This window comes from Cephus cinctus, unplaced genomic scaffold, assembly GCF_000341935.2.
Source record: "Cephus cinctus unplaced genomic scaffold, Ccin1 Ccin1_scaffold0143, whole genome shotgun sequence".
In the NCBI taxonomy this organism is placed as follows: Eukaryota; Metazoa; Arthropoda; class Insecta; order Hymenoptera; family Cephidae; genus Cephus; species Cephus cinctus.
Window position 1 is genome coordinate 684056 of NW_014332873.1, and position 13406 is coordinate 697461.

A 13406-nucleotide genomic window follows, 5' to 3' on the forward strand; every position below is an offset into this window, starting at 1 on the left:
AAAACCCCCCCCCCCCCCCCCAATATAGAAGCTTTGCAAATTTTAAACGACACGTGCTCAGCTGCCTATCTACACTACAAGTGAATTAAGGGTGTGCGTGATAATTGAAAATAAGATTTTATAATACTTCTGTAAATTCTTAATATTTTTTTCAGAGGAATCAACTGGAGCGAATAGGCGTTGCTTTTAAAATGAATATTCAGGAATATCGATTTGCTACTGAATAGACTTCTTATTTCAGAGCGAACTGCACGGATTTTGAGATAATCCAAAAAGTGACTGGTAATGAAAAATATATATATATATATATATAAATCCTACAGAATGCAATATTGAGAACGCAACGTATCCTCGAGAAAAATCATACAGATACGTAATCTGTCGTTTTTACTAAACGGTTGTAACGGTTAATAAACGAAATCGAATTTACCAAGCGCAAATAAGATAAACTATTTTGCCTGGAAAGATAAGGTTGCCTCGACCTTAAGATTCTACCACAGTCTACGAACAGGACGGGTGAAACATAACATTTCTATTTTCAGCATATTTTTCATTCTCATACAAAAATATGAGAATTCCAAAGAATTTAAATAAAAGAATTTTAATAGAAGAACAAAGAGTGGAAAAACTAACGATCAACTGGTTGTTGTCAAGTTCTAAGTATTCGTTAGAAAAGGATAATTAAAATAAAAGAAATATAATAATACATCGACGCGACGATCGACACTTTCTATGCTTGACTTTCCGTACTTTCACTCGACCAGGTATAACACAGTCAATAGGCACAATCATTTTCATAGGACATGGAAATTAACGTGATTAAATAGCAGCGTCATAACAGAGATTCTTAAACTGGTTTCATACAGCGATTTCGAAATGCCGTTGGTCAACGGAGCAGCGAAGACAAAAAAGTTGACAGTAAAATATATTTCCGAAAGAACCACGTTCTTTGGACAGTTATTTTTTCACAAAAGCCTTATAAAGGTAAAAACATACCGAATATTCCAATAGCAGTGATACAATGAGAACTTGTAAGTATTCTAGAAAAAGACGGGAAATTGAACTAGAATAAATTTAGTTATAAAGCTTGACAATAACTTTTAGTGTCGATTGATGAAATTCACGTCGGACATATATGAAAGCGAAAAGCCAAACGCACAACGGAGCAAAGTCACTGTCTTCCAATGGAATTTTACAAAAGTGTCAGGCAACAGAAGCGAATCGGCAAACTTGATTAATGGAATTAATTTAGTTGCAGTGTTGAGGCTTTACACGGAAATTGAGGGAGGTTTCACCCCTGGCTAAAATACCGAATGACAAAGAGGAGGAGGAGTAGGCTCAAGTCATCCCTGTCGAAACTGTCGAGGTTTTCGGACAGGATATTTTCTTTGGGATACTCACTCAATTTTTCTTATTCCTCCTTTTCCTCCTACGGCCCCAAAGGAAAGTTTGAAATTTCAGGGTATCTTATCTACACCGGTCACGAATGCTAACGATCGTAATAGCCATTGAACGACCAAGAAAATTTTGACAGGTCAGAACATAAATTGGAACTAAATAAAAATTTGTCGAGATCAAGATGTATCATAGGTTTAAGAAATAAACCCGAATGATTGTAATTGGCCTAGGCGATTATTTAAGTGTAAATAAGTAGAAAGTATAAGTGTAAATAAGTATAAAGTGTAAATAAGTAACGCGATTACTCAACCGTCCACAACGCGCGCATTGAAAATGCTGTAGGAAATCTTGGGAATAAAGAGAAAAAAATGGGGAACAGTGTCACGCACATGGTTTATTGTCAAAGTCGAACTCGCGTGGAATCGCGTCATGGATGTCAAATCGCTCGATTCATGGACCAAAGACACGGATGCTTCACTTTAACGTGACTGGTCGATCCTTTTGCTGAACTTTCATTAGTTTCCTAGCTGGTACCATTGAGCCATTGAGCAACGAAACTCGCTCGATGGTGTTTCGCTTCAGTGACTAGTGCGTGTATACAGTGTGTAAATTTCGGAAAGAATGTCAGGAAGAAGGAAAAAAAAATAAAGAAACGGAAGGAAAGGCAGTGTGGCACAGCACAGGGGTAACATGCCGCAGACGGTTCATGTTCTTAGAGAGTGGCGAGGCGAGATGTTTCCCGCCGAAGTCGTAGGATTTCCTTGGGCACGACGAGGACAACGACAGTGGACGAGTCGAGAGAGAAGTGGATAAGCCGAGTGGTGAGAGCGAGCGAGCGAGCGAGCGAGGGAGGGTGGGAGAGAGGCGACATGTGAAGAAGTGGAAGGGAGAGGGAGAATGAGAACTGTGAAAAGTAGAAGGGAGAAAGATAAGAGGAAGAGGAAGAGGAACAAGAAGAGAGACGTGTGTGAATATATGTGAGTATGTATGGTGACACGTGTGTGTATATCCTCGGCGATGACTGTGTAAGTCTCAAGGAAGACACAGGTACGCGCGCACACAGTGAACGGGCAATGAGGAGCACTCGTTGTTTACGTTTTAACGTCCGGGTCGGGACGTTAGTCGCGACGTGTCCCGGTGAAAACTATTGGGTTCTCTTACTCTGCTCGTGACATCCGAAACCGCCCGCATGATAGCCTCGAACGCGGCTGTCTCCTCGGCTTGCTTCTGATTCAGGAGTGCGATCTTTTCACTGAATTTCCGAGGGTTCGCCATGATGGCTCTGGCACTGGATTTTTGACTTGCAACTGTACACTGTTCCTCGCGTTCCTTTGCACCAATCGCACCAATAAGGGTTCTTCAATTTCCGAGGAGCGTACCACTGCCTTCTGGATGGTCCGACGATAACTGATACGCAAGATTATACGGCGCAGCGCGCCACGCGCATCGCGCAGGGACCGTTTTCCGCGGACGGATTGGTCGCCCTGGATCCCCACCTTCTTACATTCCTCTCGTAAAAACGTAGCGAGCCTCGGAGCCGCGTTCCGAAAGCTCACAGTTTTTATTCCTATCTTGTCACCCTGTTACTCTGCCCTCCGTACACCCTTTTCGGGCTTTTTCCTCTGCACTCTTCCTTCCTCGTTCATGAAGCTCGCGTCGTTGCAGTTGAAGCCCGTGGCACATGAAATGCAGCGTAACGTAATGACGGTAACTTTCACCGTAAATTAAGTCTAACTCACATACAACGCGTCGTCGCTAAGACCCAACCAATTGGAGTTGCCAAAAGAAACTCCCACCATTTCAATGTTTCGACTCCGATTCACCATTTCTTCTAGACCGAGTCGTTCATGTCGTCTTGTGCTTCTAGCGATTCATGTTTCTACTTTCTACTTTGGGTTATCTGTCCACTGGCTCGCTGCCTTCTTGCCTGCACTTCTGCCTTATCGGTCAGACCACTCGTGCACTCTTCCCACGTGTTCACCTATCCATATAAAAAAACCGAACCTGACAGCAACATGGACTACTCTCTTGGAGTCGCTACATTACTCCGAAATATCGAATGCTCTACTGCTGTCCTCCGTGATATTCCACGACTTTGTCCTGGGAGCATCCGAACTGCCGAGGGCGTTGCTCGTCGTCAAAACGTCTGTCTTCTGTCTTTCTTTTCTTCCTTTATCGATTTTCGAGGCAGCGGTGACCTCTCTCGCGACATTGTCGAGACCAACCAAACGAACTCGTTACCGTGACGTTTAGAAGAGATTGTTACAACAGAAATAAAATAAATAATTCTTGTGTCGCAAGTGGCAAATCTCGAATGCTTAACAAACGTCGAAATAAGCGACGAGCTTACTAAACTGTAGATCTTGCATCGTCACGAGCTGTTTTGCGAAACATCAGAGAACAAGGCGTCTCTGCATTATCGACAGACGATCACGTGAGCGTCGAGACGTTGTCTTGTTCTTAAGACGTAGTAAAGACCTACGACAAACGTCAAGGATACTTCGTGCCAATATGAAACTCTGAAAAATTGCTCTTTTCGCATGGCCTTTATGCCTATGACCGATAGCAACATCGAAAATGCACGTACTATGTGGCACGTGTTGCTTACTGCCTACAACGCCAACTTTTCATGCGTAGCAGGAGGAAAATGGTTATTGTGTCACTCGGGCGACTTTCCTTAATCAGAATCGTAGGACTCGTATGTTGCCCCACCATAGATTACATTTCATACTGTGTTTAATTCGTTGTTTATTGTGTTCCTACTGTGCTGTGTCTGTTCAACTGAAAAATGGCAAAATATGACGAAAAAATGAGAATCCCAGATTTACCATTCGACGTACACAGGGAACTAATTGATGAACTGAGCAGGGATTTAGGGTGGATCGTTCTTGCACGATACATTGCTGACGAGTATGATATATTTAGGTATGAACTTGACAGCATTAAAGTATTCGATATACGTATGCCATTGTGTATTCAACTGATTCATGGCAATATTATATTTAGCCTGTCATGGATGAATGATTTTGAACGAGAACAAAACCCTTTAGACAGTAGAAGGCAAATTCAAAAATTATTTGATGAACTCGACAAAAGATTATGTAATGTAGGCAATCTTTGTATTCTACTGGAAAATTGTGAACTTTTGAATGCGTTGTCGGTTCTGTGTTATCCAGGTATTAATGCAAATTCTAACGAACAGATTTTTATTGATTTTTGATATCGTCATTTATCATAATAATGCTTTCATAGAACCTTTGACGATTGTCAAACAACCGAAGTCCGAGTTGGGAAAAGATAATGCAATGATAGCACCTCACAAAGGCATCACTTTAAGTTGTAAGGCTACAAGTTTGCCACCACCTCAATATTTATGGTACCACAATAACGTGGAGTTGGAGAATGAAACAAATGGCGATCTTAATATTGTTGTTACAAGGTAATAAAATGTTTAACTATTTAAATTTTCAAACAGATTGCATTGATCCGTTTGCCACGAAATTTTCAGCACCACTCAAGAGGGTGAATACAAATGCCAAGTCATGCAAAGGGATCGCGATGGTTATCTCATGAGACAATTATTTTCTGACACGTTTTACCTTAAAATAAAACCATTGCCGGTAGTAATTATCGAACAACCTAGAGAATATATAGAGGTGAAGGAAGGGGGCACGTTAATATTAACGTGTAAAGCCATTGGTCACCCTGAGCCGCGTTATCAGTGGTTCAGAGACAATATTTTATTGAATGGTCAAGATTCTATTGAATTACGCGTGAGTACGAAATATCGCAGCAGATAATATACTACATATATTTATAATTTACGAAAATGTTTGACATAGGAAAAAGGTATGTTTTAGATAAATGATTTTAGCGTTCAAGATGAGGATGTATATCGTTGTTACATTGTGAACGAAATTAGTTCTTTGTATAGCAATAGTACCACGGTCAAGGTAAGAATTTAATCGAAATTTTCTGCAATCTGTGCTTTTTTGTCTTTCTTATTATCATTGCATTGTGCTGCTACGACTTTGTCAATACCACAAGCGGTTTGTTTTTACTGAAACAGATGGAACAAACGCGATGCAAAGCAGTCGCGAAAGTTGCCCTGCTAATTGCGAATAGCGATTATACAAACTTCGACCCGGTGAAAAAGGCTAAGAATGATGCTGCCCTAATAGCTCGTCTCCTGGAGGATATTGGATTCAACGTAATTTGCCTTTCAAATCTCACCGTCAACCAAATGAGAAATGCCATTAATATATTTTGCAAACTTCTATCAGAGGGCGTTTACGGTACGCTAATCTTTAGCTGCAACAATATTTAAATTTTTTCATTTAATCATTACTCTCATTCAGGATTATTTTATTTTGCTGGTCATGGTTTTAACATGCAAGACAATTACATGCTTGCTGTCGACTCGCCGAAAAAATATCTTCGCACTGACGCCATTTGTGATAGTCAATTACTAGCTATGGCCCACCTCGAAACTGATCCTACTCTACTAGTTGTGATCTTGGACATGTGCCTGATTGTTCCTTCGAGGTAGGTTGCTTATTTATTTTACTTCAAATACTTAGTATCAGTACTCGAAACCTCACAGGGACGATAATCCAGAAATACATAAGGAAATACCAATTATATATGAATACAAAAGTAAAAAAAATCGGAGGAATTTAATTCGTGCCTACTCGACATCCAGGCATTGTCCAAGTTATGAAAGGAAGGCCAATGATTTTGGATTATATGTGACGCATCTTAGTAAATATATTAAATCCACCGTGCCCGTTACCAAAATGTTCAAGCAAGTGCAAATATGTAAGAGAGCATCTTTATTCTATTATATATTTCAACTGGTGTCCCCTTATTCAATACACTTTGTACTTACAGCTCTAGAAAAAACACTGAAGGGTAGAGAACGTGATCAAATACCACAATTAACATCCATCGTTGTCAAACCTTATCGACTTACGGACATGATAAATGAAGGTTTGTTTGATGACTATAATTTTATGCATTGCTTCTAATAAAAATTGTAATTAAAGGGGAACCAGCATCGATAAGATTTATATTTCTCTGTCAGGTTATTCCTCCACAGCCATTAAGAGTTTATCAACGCTGATAACTTTTCCTACAAGAACAATTCTGCAAACTTTTACACGACTGGGTGTAGAGTGCAAAATTACTGTGGGCTCTTTCGAACTGCCCTACTTAAACATTGTACGAATTGCTGTCGCTCATGTAAACAATTATGAGGTCAGTTTCCGTAACCGCTTTCCCACGGATCCAAACAACTTGTATTCGTTTCCTGGGAAAAATGAATGTATACTGTACAACCCCCAAACGAGCAAGGTATTTTAATATAGTTATTTCAAATAATTATATGTTTATTTCCATTTTTGGCACTTGTTTACGAGGTTTTTTTTTTACAGGGACGTGTAATTATATCGATTTGTAGAAATGGGAATGAATTGGAAACTATAGAGTTTAATATGAATGATTATATTCCCTGTTTATTACATGAACTTGAACAAGCGTGTGGAGTTTGAACGAAGTAATTATTTATAAAACTTCTCTTTGTATGTATAGAAGACTGAAAAGGGCAGATGCAGATGGCTTGACTAATCTTCATTTAAAGATTTCTTTTTAGTTTTTTTTTTTACTTAAATCCTTTAAGATATTTCTTTATCATTACTTTAAGTTCTATTTTACATGAATTGTACAGAATTATATGTATCTATGGTTATATATACACTTACAGAGCTGTTAATGCGATTGATCTTTAGATAATTCTATAAAGTTATGATGAGTTAGGACACCATACTTTGGCTATACTTAACCAAAAGTCGTGTCTGCTATTATGAAAAATAATTCCATACCTAAGAGTGGATCCACTGAATCATTATCAGGAAAGCGAAGGTAGTCTATTTCATACTAATATAGTTTTAATCATAAACACAGGATCCGATTGTCTCTTTATTATACTTAGTCAATTCTGGAAAATTATATACAATTATTTTCAACATAATCACTTTAGATCTGCATTAAAGAAAGTTACTAATATGTTGGTCTTGCAAACTTACCAAGTTATCAATGGGCATGAAGTGGTTGATCATGTTGATGACCCAAGGTGTTTGAACGCCACTGGTAAATTCTCGTATAAAACGATAGTTAAGAATATACATTTTTTCTTGATACTCTGGCATCGTTCCTATGTTTATAGGTATTAGTTCACCCTCGGCTCGCATTTTTCCAATACCAGTCATTACATGATAGATCATTGTTATTTCAACAAAGCGTCTTTTGGAGTCTATTGAAGAAAAATTAAAAATAGTAAATTTCTTCATGTGAGACCACTTGTAAAATGACTTACCTTCGTCTTTGAACATGACGCCAACTTCATATGGAAAACACATATATATATCCTCCTTCTCAACAGCAAGACGAGTTCTTTGTCGCAGTGCAAAATTACTTATTTTTGATTTCAAGTCTGCTAGTAACTCATCACTTACCAGACCTTCCAAGCTTTCATATTCTTCCATCGCTAATGCTCTAGACACTCGAGACACAGCCTTAAACAGAAATATAGTAATTATATTAATGTAATTTTATTCTAACTGTAAGTTAATAGATGAGACAGCTTACATGCTTTGATGCTGCAACAAATTCTTGTAAATTAAATTCATTGTCCATGTATGGTTTAATCACCATATGAACAAGAATAAAATTGCGAATGGATTTAAAGAAATTTGGCCAAAACAGCATTGGGAAGTCTGAGAGTTGTGGCAAACGAATATTTTGTTGTGGTTTAGGCTCAGTGCTGTAACTTCTATATTGATTTAAGTTATCCATTTGAGGTATTGATACAACTCCAGCTTCCAATCTAAGATATCTGTTACCAAATCGGACAATCGCTTCACTTTTTGTACATTTACCAATTTCTCGTAAGTTAGCTCGACGAACATTTCTACAAATTCCTAAGGACAACATTGTAACTTTCTGAAACACCGATTTCTTGCATTAGCATGATACACGGCATCGAAGTACCGTCCTAACCTTTAAAACCTTATTTTTCTTTATTGTGCCTACAAAACCCCTTCAACCTTTCGTACAATAAAGTGTGAATAATCCATTTCTCTACAGGCCGAGTATGATGAAATAGCTTAAATCGATTTATTTATTCTTTTAATTATAATAACATAAGACTTTATAAGCGCCGCCATCTCTGTGTTCTTAAAATTACTGAAATAATGTTAACAGCGTTCAAGATTTTATCGAATATGCATAGGGCGCACTCTATCAGGAAATAGTTGCTAAGGAATCTTTGTGTCTGTTTGATAATTCTATTTAAATGAGATAGGAATCCGTCGTGACCAAATATTTAAACTCTTAACAAAAGGTAAATAGATTAAGCAATTCTCACGTATTTCGTATTTTGCAAATTTAATATAAAGACGGATTGTCGAGAGTGCTGCCACCTGCGATTTGAAGCAGCTATTACATTGTTAACCCGCATGAACTGCACTCAGTCGTTGATAAGCAAGGGATAAGGTGTCTAAACAAAGCGTAACTAAACAAAGCGAGTAATACCATTTTCGATTCGTCGAAATTTCTTGTAGCGGGTGTAAACCGTCGGGAAGTTAGCGTCAAAAGATAAAAATTTATATGCTCTTAAGGTATTACTACGGACCGAAAAATAACAAAAGTTTCAATGTAAGATTTGAACAATCCAGCGTCAACTTTTGAACTGGTACAGTTCACTCACCCACGCCCATCCCTGCATCGATAGGCACACACTAATGTACATTGGATGTAGCAGTGTATACGTATATACACCGAATACAGTCTCAAACGCAATGTTGCCGTGACGCTCTTTTGTCTAGCAGTCGTACGAGAGATTTTTTAATAAATATCGAACTTTTTTCATGTCTATCAATAAATCCTATGAGTAAAAAGTTCTGACTAAAAATCTAAAAAATTCCAAATTTTTTCCTTTGCCATATACTAGTTTTTCATCGGAATTACGCGGACGAGTCAAATGCAATAAAAAAAACCATGCGCGTTTTATTAGCCAGGTATAGGGAATACGTGTTACGAGTTCTGACTTTAACTCGGAAATACTCGGAAACTGATGAGTGAATCGTGTTAAAACTTTGTAGAGAGATGTACTGCTATACAAATTAGACGTAAAACACATTTCAGCTCGATTACTCGGTTTTGAGTTTACCGTAGTAATACCTTAACAGAAACTACAACTGAAAGAAATATCGGTTCGGTGACGGTATTCAAAATGGTAAAAGATTGAATTTCGGTTTTGGGTATGTCATTCACCATTTTTCGATTACGGTTTTCAGTTTTGGTATTCGAATTTAATAGATTTCGGTTTGGGTTTTAAAGAGAAGTAGTTTTTGGTAAAGATTTTTTATTTTCTATTTTTCGCAGAGATGGCGTCACATACCACTAGGAAAAGTAGGAATAATGAGGGAGCGAAATGGCCTCCTCCTCACCCTCTTCCGTGGGGCCCTACCTCTTGACAAGGGAGCTACGGCCTCTTCGAAGCCCCACAGAAGGCCGTGTTTTTTTTTATTGAGGAAAACCTCCGAGTACTACGGATATTGCGCACAGGACTAGAGGGAAAACCTCGGAAAGGAAAGGAAGTCGAGTGGAGCGACAAGAAAAACGCAAAAGGTAAGTTAAACGCGAAGAGCCTACTCCTGGTCAAGATTCACCACAACGAAAGACCACGGGCGTAGCACACGACGGCGTCCTTCCGAGCACCGCCAGAACGACCCGAGGGACAATATTTGACGCTAAAATCTCTGCCACTTCTCACCGAGTAAACTCAGTGAGTTGAGCGTCTACCGCCGACGGAATGACACCACAGTCAATACGTATAGCTACTCTAACAGGTTGACTACCCTTATATGACTACTCCAATGAATATGCTCGACCCGACCAAAGAAATAGGAGAAATAAAACAAGCACAATGTAAAGTGGTAGTGAAACGAGAAGACAGAAAGGAAGATAGAAATAAAGAAGTTAAGAAGTAAAAAAGTAAAGAAGAGCAGTATAAAGGTAGATAAGAAGAAATAAATATAGAGAAGAAAGTTGGAAATGGATAAGACGGGTGCTTCGATCAGACCAGTTTAGGAGACCGACTCGAGGAAGAATGAGCGCTTCGAGTCCGGGCGATGCGATAAGTGCTTCCCCCACTCCCCGGCTCCCCCCCACTCACGAGTCAAATTTCGGCAACTTCCAGTACTTCTAAATACTCTTGGCCAGGATTTCTGATTTCTAAGTTTTAATAAATCTTTCTTAATCATTGTATAATAGCAGCGAAGCAACTATGAAAAACAAAAAGCATTTAGGTAGCAATTATTTAGATATTAAAAACCTATAAATTTGTATCTTTCGCCGCTATCTTACCGACCGTCGGTTGTGCATGGATCTGCAGGCTGCAAACCTTGCAAGGCCCGAGCGCCATAGTAGGATGTACTCGGTAGGTAAACCCAATCGCAGTTCAGTGTAATTTAGTACACACCCAAAATTAGGATCAAGCATAAGAATCTCGATAGCTTAATAATCCCACAAATCGAACAGGCACAATACGCCCAGTGCAATAAATGAAGTCAAATGGAAAACGCTATAAGCGTTGACGAAATATAAATAGATTAGGCATTTCCGTGTCTTTTGTGCTTCAAAAATCTAACGTACCGACGCGTCATCGAGAAGGCTGCTAACTCGAAGTGTACAAGCAGCAAATATTTTCTCGCTAAAGAAGTGTCAAATTTTTAGTACCATTTTGGCATAAACATTGTGCCACACTGAGACCTATTAAATTTCCAGTTTCCCATCGAAAAATATTTTTAATTTTCATTCTTAAAACATACACTCGTCTCCCGATTGCGAGTCACTCGGTTTTCAGCCATTATTCCTCTTTTCATTTTGAACGTTGCCCTCACTTCGATCGGGTCATCATAATTCGTTTGAAGATAAGTCCTCAGCTCGATGTTCTTTGAAGTGACTAAAAAGAGGTACGCCCCTCGAGATCAGCGTCGATCCCCAAAAAGATTCAGCAGCCCCTTCGACTTAAAATTTTACGCAAGGCTAAGTTACACGACTAATGCTCTTTGTTTAAAGGCAAATTGAATTTAGCGGATTCGCGAGTAGAGCCGTCTAAGTACAAAGGTTTCCAGCTGTCCCGACTAACCCAAGTAAACGTAACTGCGGTCCCTCCGAATTACCAAAACTTATCGACAAGACTGCGCGCAGCCTCTGAACCAAAAATTTTCTCAGAAACTACAAAAATCCTCACAGGCACTCGTATCCCTTTTTCTCTGTGCATTTCACACGACTCTCAAAGGACCCGAACCATAAATCATCGTTACGCAGCAACCAAATCCGTTGAGCATATTTTTTCACAGACAAGCTCACTTGCAATTATCATCGGCAAATGAAATAAATGAAAAAACTATAATCAATCTCAGGCAGGTAGGACTCTGACAAAGCGATATTGCACGATGTCTGCGGTGTTAGTCGGCAGCGTATCTATTGATTTTTGGAAAGAGGGAGAACCGGGAGGATGAGGCAGTAGGGATGCCGACGGAGAGTCAGGGAGGCTGTGGGAGTCCGAGGTCGAGGGGGGTGGTGGGAGAGGTTCAGAACGAGGGAATGAACCTGCTCGACAGGACAGACTGTTGTGACCGTTGCAACTCCATCCTCCATGAGCTTTAGCACTGGAAGCTCTTCCGGCGAAGCTTCACCCTGACATATCGACAATTCCAAGTTATGAGACTACCAGAGGAGGGAGATTAATAGAATTTTTCGGATTCTATCACTATTCCAAAGGACGAACCTACGGATTTTCTAATACAAATCCACAATCTCTTTGCTTTGTACAATTCGTACCATATTCGTTCAACGAGGATTCGAATTGGTCCAAAGCCAGAAATTATGATCTCAGTTTACTATGATTATGTAATATATATGTATGATAAGTATGATTTGCTATCTAAAAGTTAAAAATGCACCGACGATGACATAATATAGCCTGTAGATATCCTTGGATGAAGTGGACCCACCCTCTTCCTCAAAGGCGAATGCTCGGGTAATCTCCAAGTACGTGAGGTGGGAACGTGATTTCTTAAACGTCAGCTAACCTGGAGTTAAGGCCGGATGAAAAATTCCCAGGGATTTTTCGGATTGCCCCAGGAGCCTGGATGAAGACCGATCCTCGATAGACTGGCTGCGAGTATGTATTTGAATATCGTCTGTAAGATGGTACCCATTGAACGTACAATTATGATATAAAAAAAAAAAAAAATTTGGTCTATTTATCTCAATCGTGAATTAAAGGGGAAAATGACAAAATGTGAATTTTTTTTTTTTAGGTTAAAATCCAAACCTTGTATCAAAGGGAAAACGTATTTGAAGTCACAATGCGACTTTGCGTTGTGAAAATCAGCCCGGGATGGATTTTAAATTGAACTTTAAACTTTAACTCCATCCAAGATTTCTAAACAGTTTGAGAACCGTTGCTTTAAAGCCCCACTTATCGAGCGCCTAGTTGGTATGATAATGTAATAAAATAAATGGAGGCTGCTTCCCTACGATATAGCCTCTCCGGCTGGCTCCTCTTCTTTCTTCAAAGTTCTCATTCTCTCTCTTCGTCCTCTTCAGCTCTTCGGAGCCTCCTGGCAGGCGAAGAGACGCGACTTCAGCCGAATGGCATCTACAAGCAGCTTTGGCCGAGGGGCGAGGAATCGAGACGGTAGAAGGGAACGGAGCTTACCTCGAAAGCGAAATACAACAAGTCCCGCCGCCATTGCTGGGTCAGCCTTCAGCCGGAGTTTTGTTACCAGTTGGTAATACCAGGCCGCCAGAGGAAGGGGACTCCCCTTCCTTCCGCCGCTTCCAGGACCTTTGGGGCTTTTGGGGGAGCTCGACAAACTCCGCCCTCTCACGCAAAACCGAGTCAATACTACCAGCAGCATCCCTACCATGTCGAA

General features: G+C 39.7%; 3 protein-coding genes across 23 annotated transcripts in view; 1 reads left to right on the top strand and 2 right to left on the bottom strand.

The window, feature by feature from the left end:
- LOC107263220 (CREB-regulated transcription coactivator 1) overlaps nucleotides 1-3675 on the bottom strand; it is a 24639-nt gene extending 20964 nt beyond the window's left edge. For 3 of the 16 annotated variants that reach the window (XM_025080597.1, XM_025080596.1, XM_025080598.1), the window contains exon 1: nucleotides 2560-3672. In XM_025080597.1, the coding sequence (XP_024936365.1) occupies nucleotides 2560-2673 (114 nt within the window). In that variant the 5' untranslated portion in view covers nucleotides 2674-3672. Of the gene's footprint in view, nucleotides 1-2559 lie in introns of all 16 variants that reach the window. The other 13 variants (XM_015730157.2, XM_015730156.2, XM_015730164.2 and 10 more) reach the window with 10 other exon arrangements.
- Nucleotides 3676-3868: 193 nt separating this feature from the next.
- Nucleotides 3869-7173, top strand: LOC107263219 (mucosa-associated lymphoid tissue lymphoma translocation protein 1). 4 transcript variants are annotated; one of them, XM_015730155.2, is made up of 11 exons: nucleotides 3869-4323; nucleotides 4405-4574; nucleotides 4651-4837; nucleotides 4907-5171; nucleotides 5259-5351; nucleotides 5468-5693; nucleotides 5757-5943; nucleotides 6101-6216; nucleotides 6289-6387; nucleotides 6482-6750; nucleotides 6831-7173. In XM_015730155.2, exons 1-11 carry the CDS (start codon nucleotides 4187-4189, stop codon nucleotides 6945-6947), a joined length of 1866 nt encoding a protein of 621 aa, XP_015585641.1. In that variant the 5' UTR covers nucleotides 3869-4186; the 3' UTR covers nucleotides 6948-7173. The 4 variants fall into 4 exon arrangements, with proteins under 4 accessions (XP_015585641.1, XP_024936370.1, XP_024936371.1 ...); XM_025080602.1 differs by having other exon boundaries at nucleotides 3870-4323; nucleotides 6002-6216; nucleotides 6497-6750; XM_015730154.2 differs by having other exon boundaries at nucleotides 3872-4323; nucleotides 6002-6216.
- On the bottom strand, nucleotides 6885-8838 carry LOC107263223. 3 transcript variants are annotated; one of them, XM_015730171.2, is made up of 5 exons: nucleotides 8455-8838; nucleotides 8044-8397; nucleotides 7772-7970; nucleotides 7482-7708; nucleotides 7362-7393 (listed from the first exon to the last, which is right to left on the bottom strand). In XM_015730171.2, the coding sequence occupies exons 2-5, from the start codon at nucleotides 8386-8388 to the stop codon at nucleotides 7388-7390; spliced, it is 777 nt and encodes a 258-aa protein (XP_015585657.1). In that variant the 5' UTR covers nucleotides 8389-8397; nucleotides 8455-8838; the 3' UTR covers nucleotides 7362-7387. The 3 variants fall into 3 exon arrangements, with proteins under 3 accessions (XP_024936372.1, XP_015585657.1, XP_024936373.1); XM_025080605.1 differs by having other exon boundaries at nucleotides 8044-8375; nucleotides 8455-8835; XM_025080604.1 differs by having other exon boundaries at nucleotides 6885-7393; nucleotides 8044-8838.
- Nucleotides 8839-13406: the final 4568 nt, after the last annotated feature.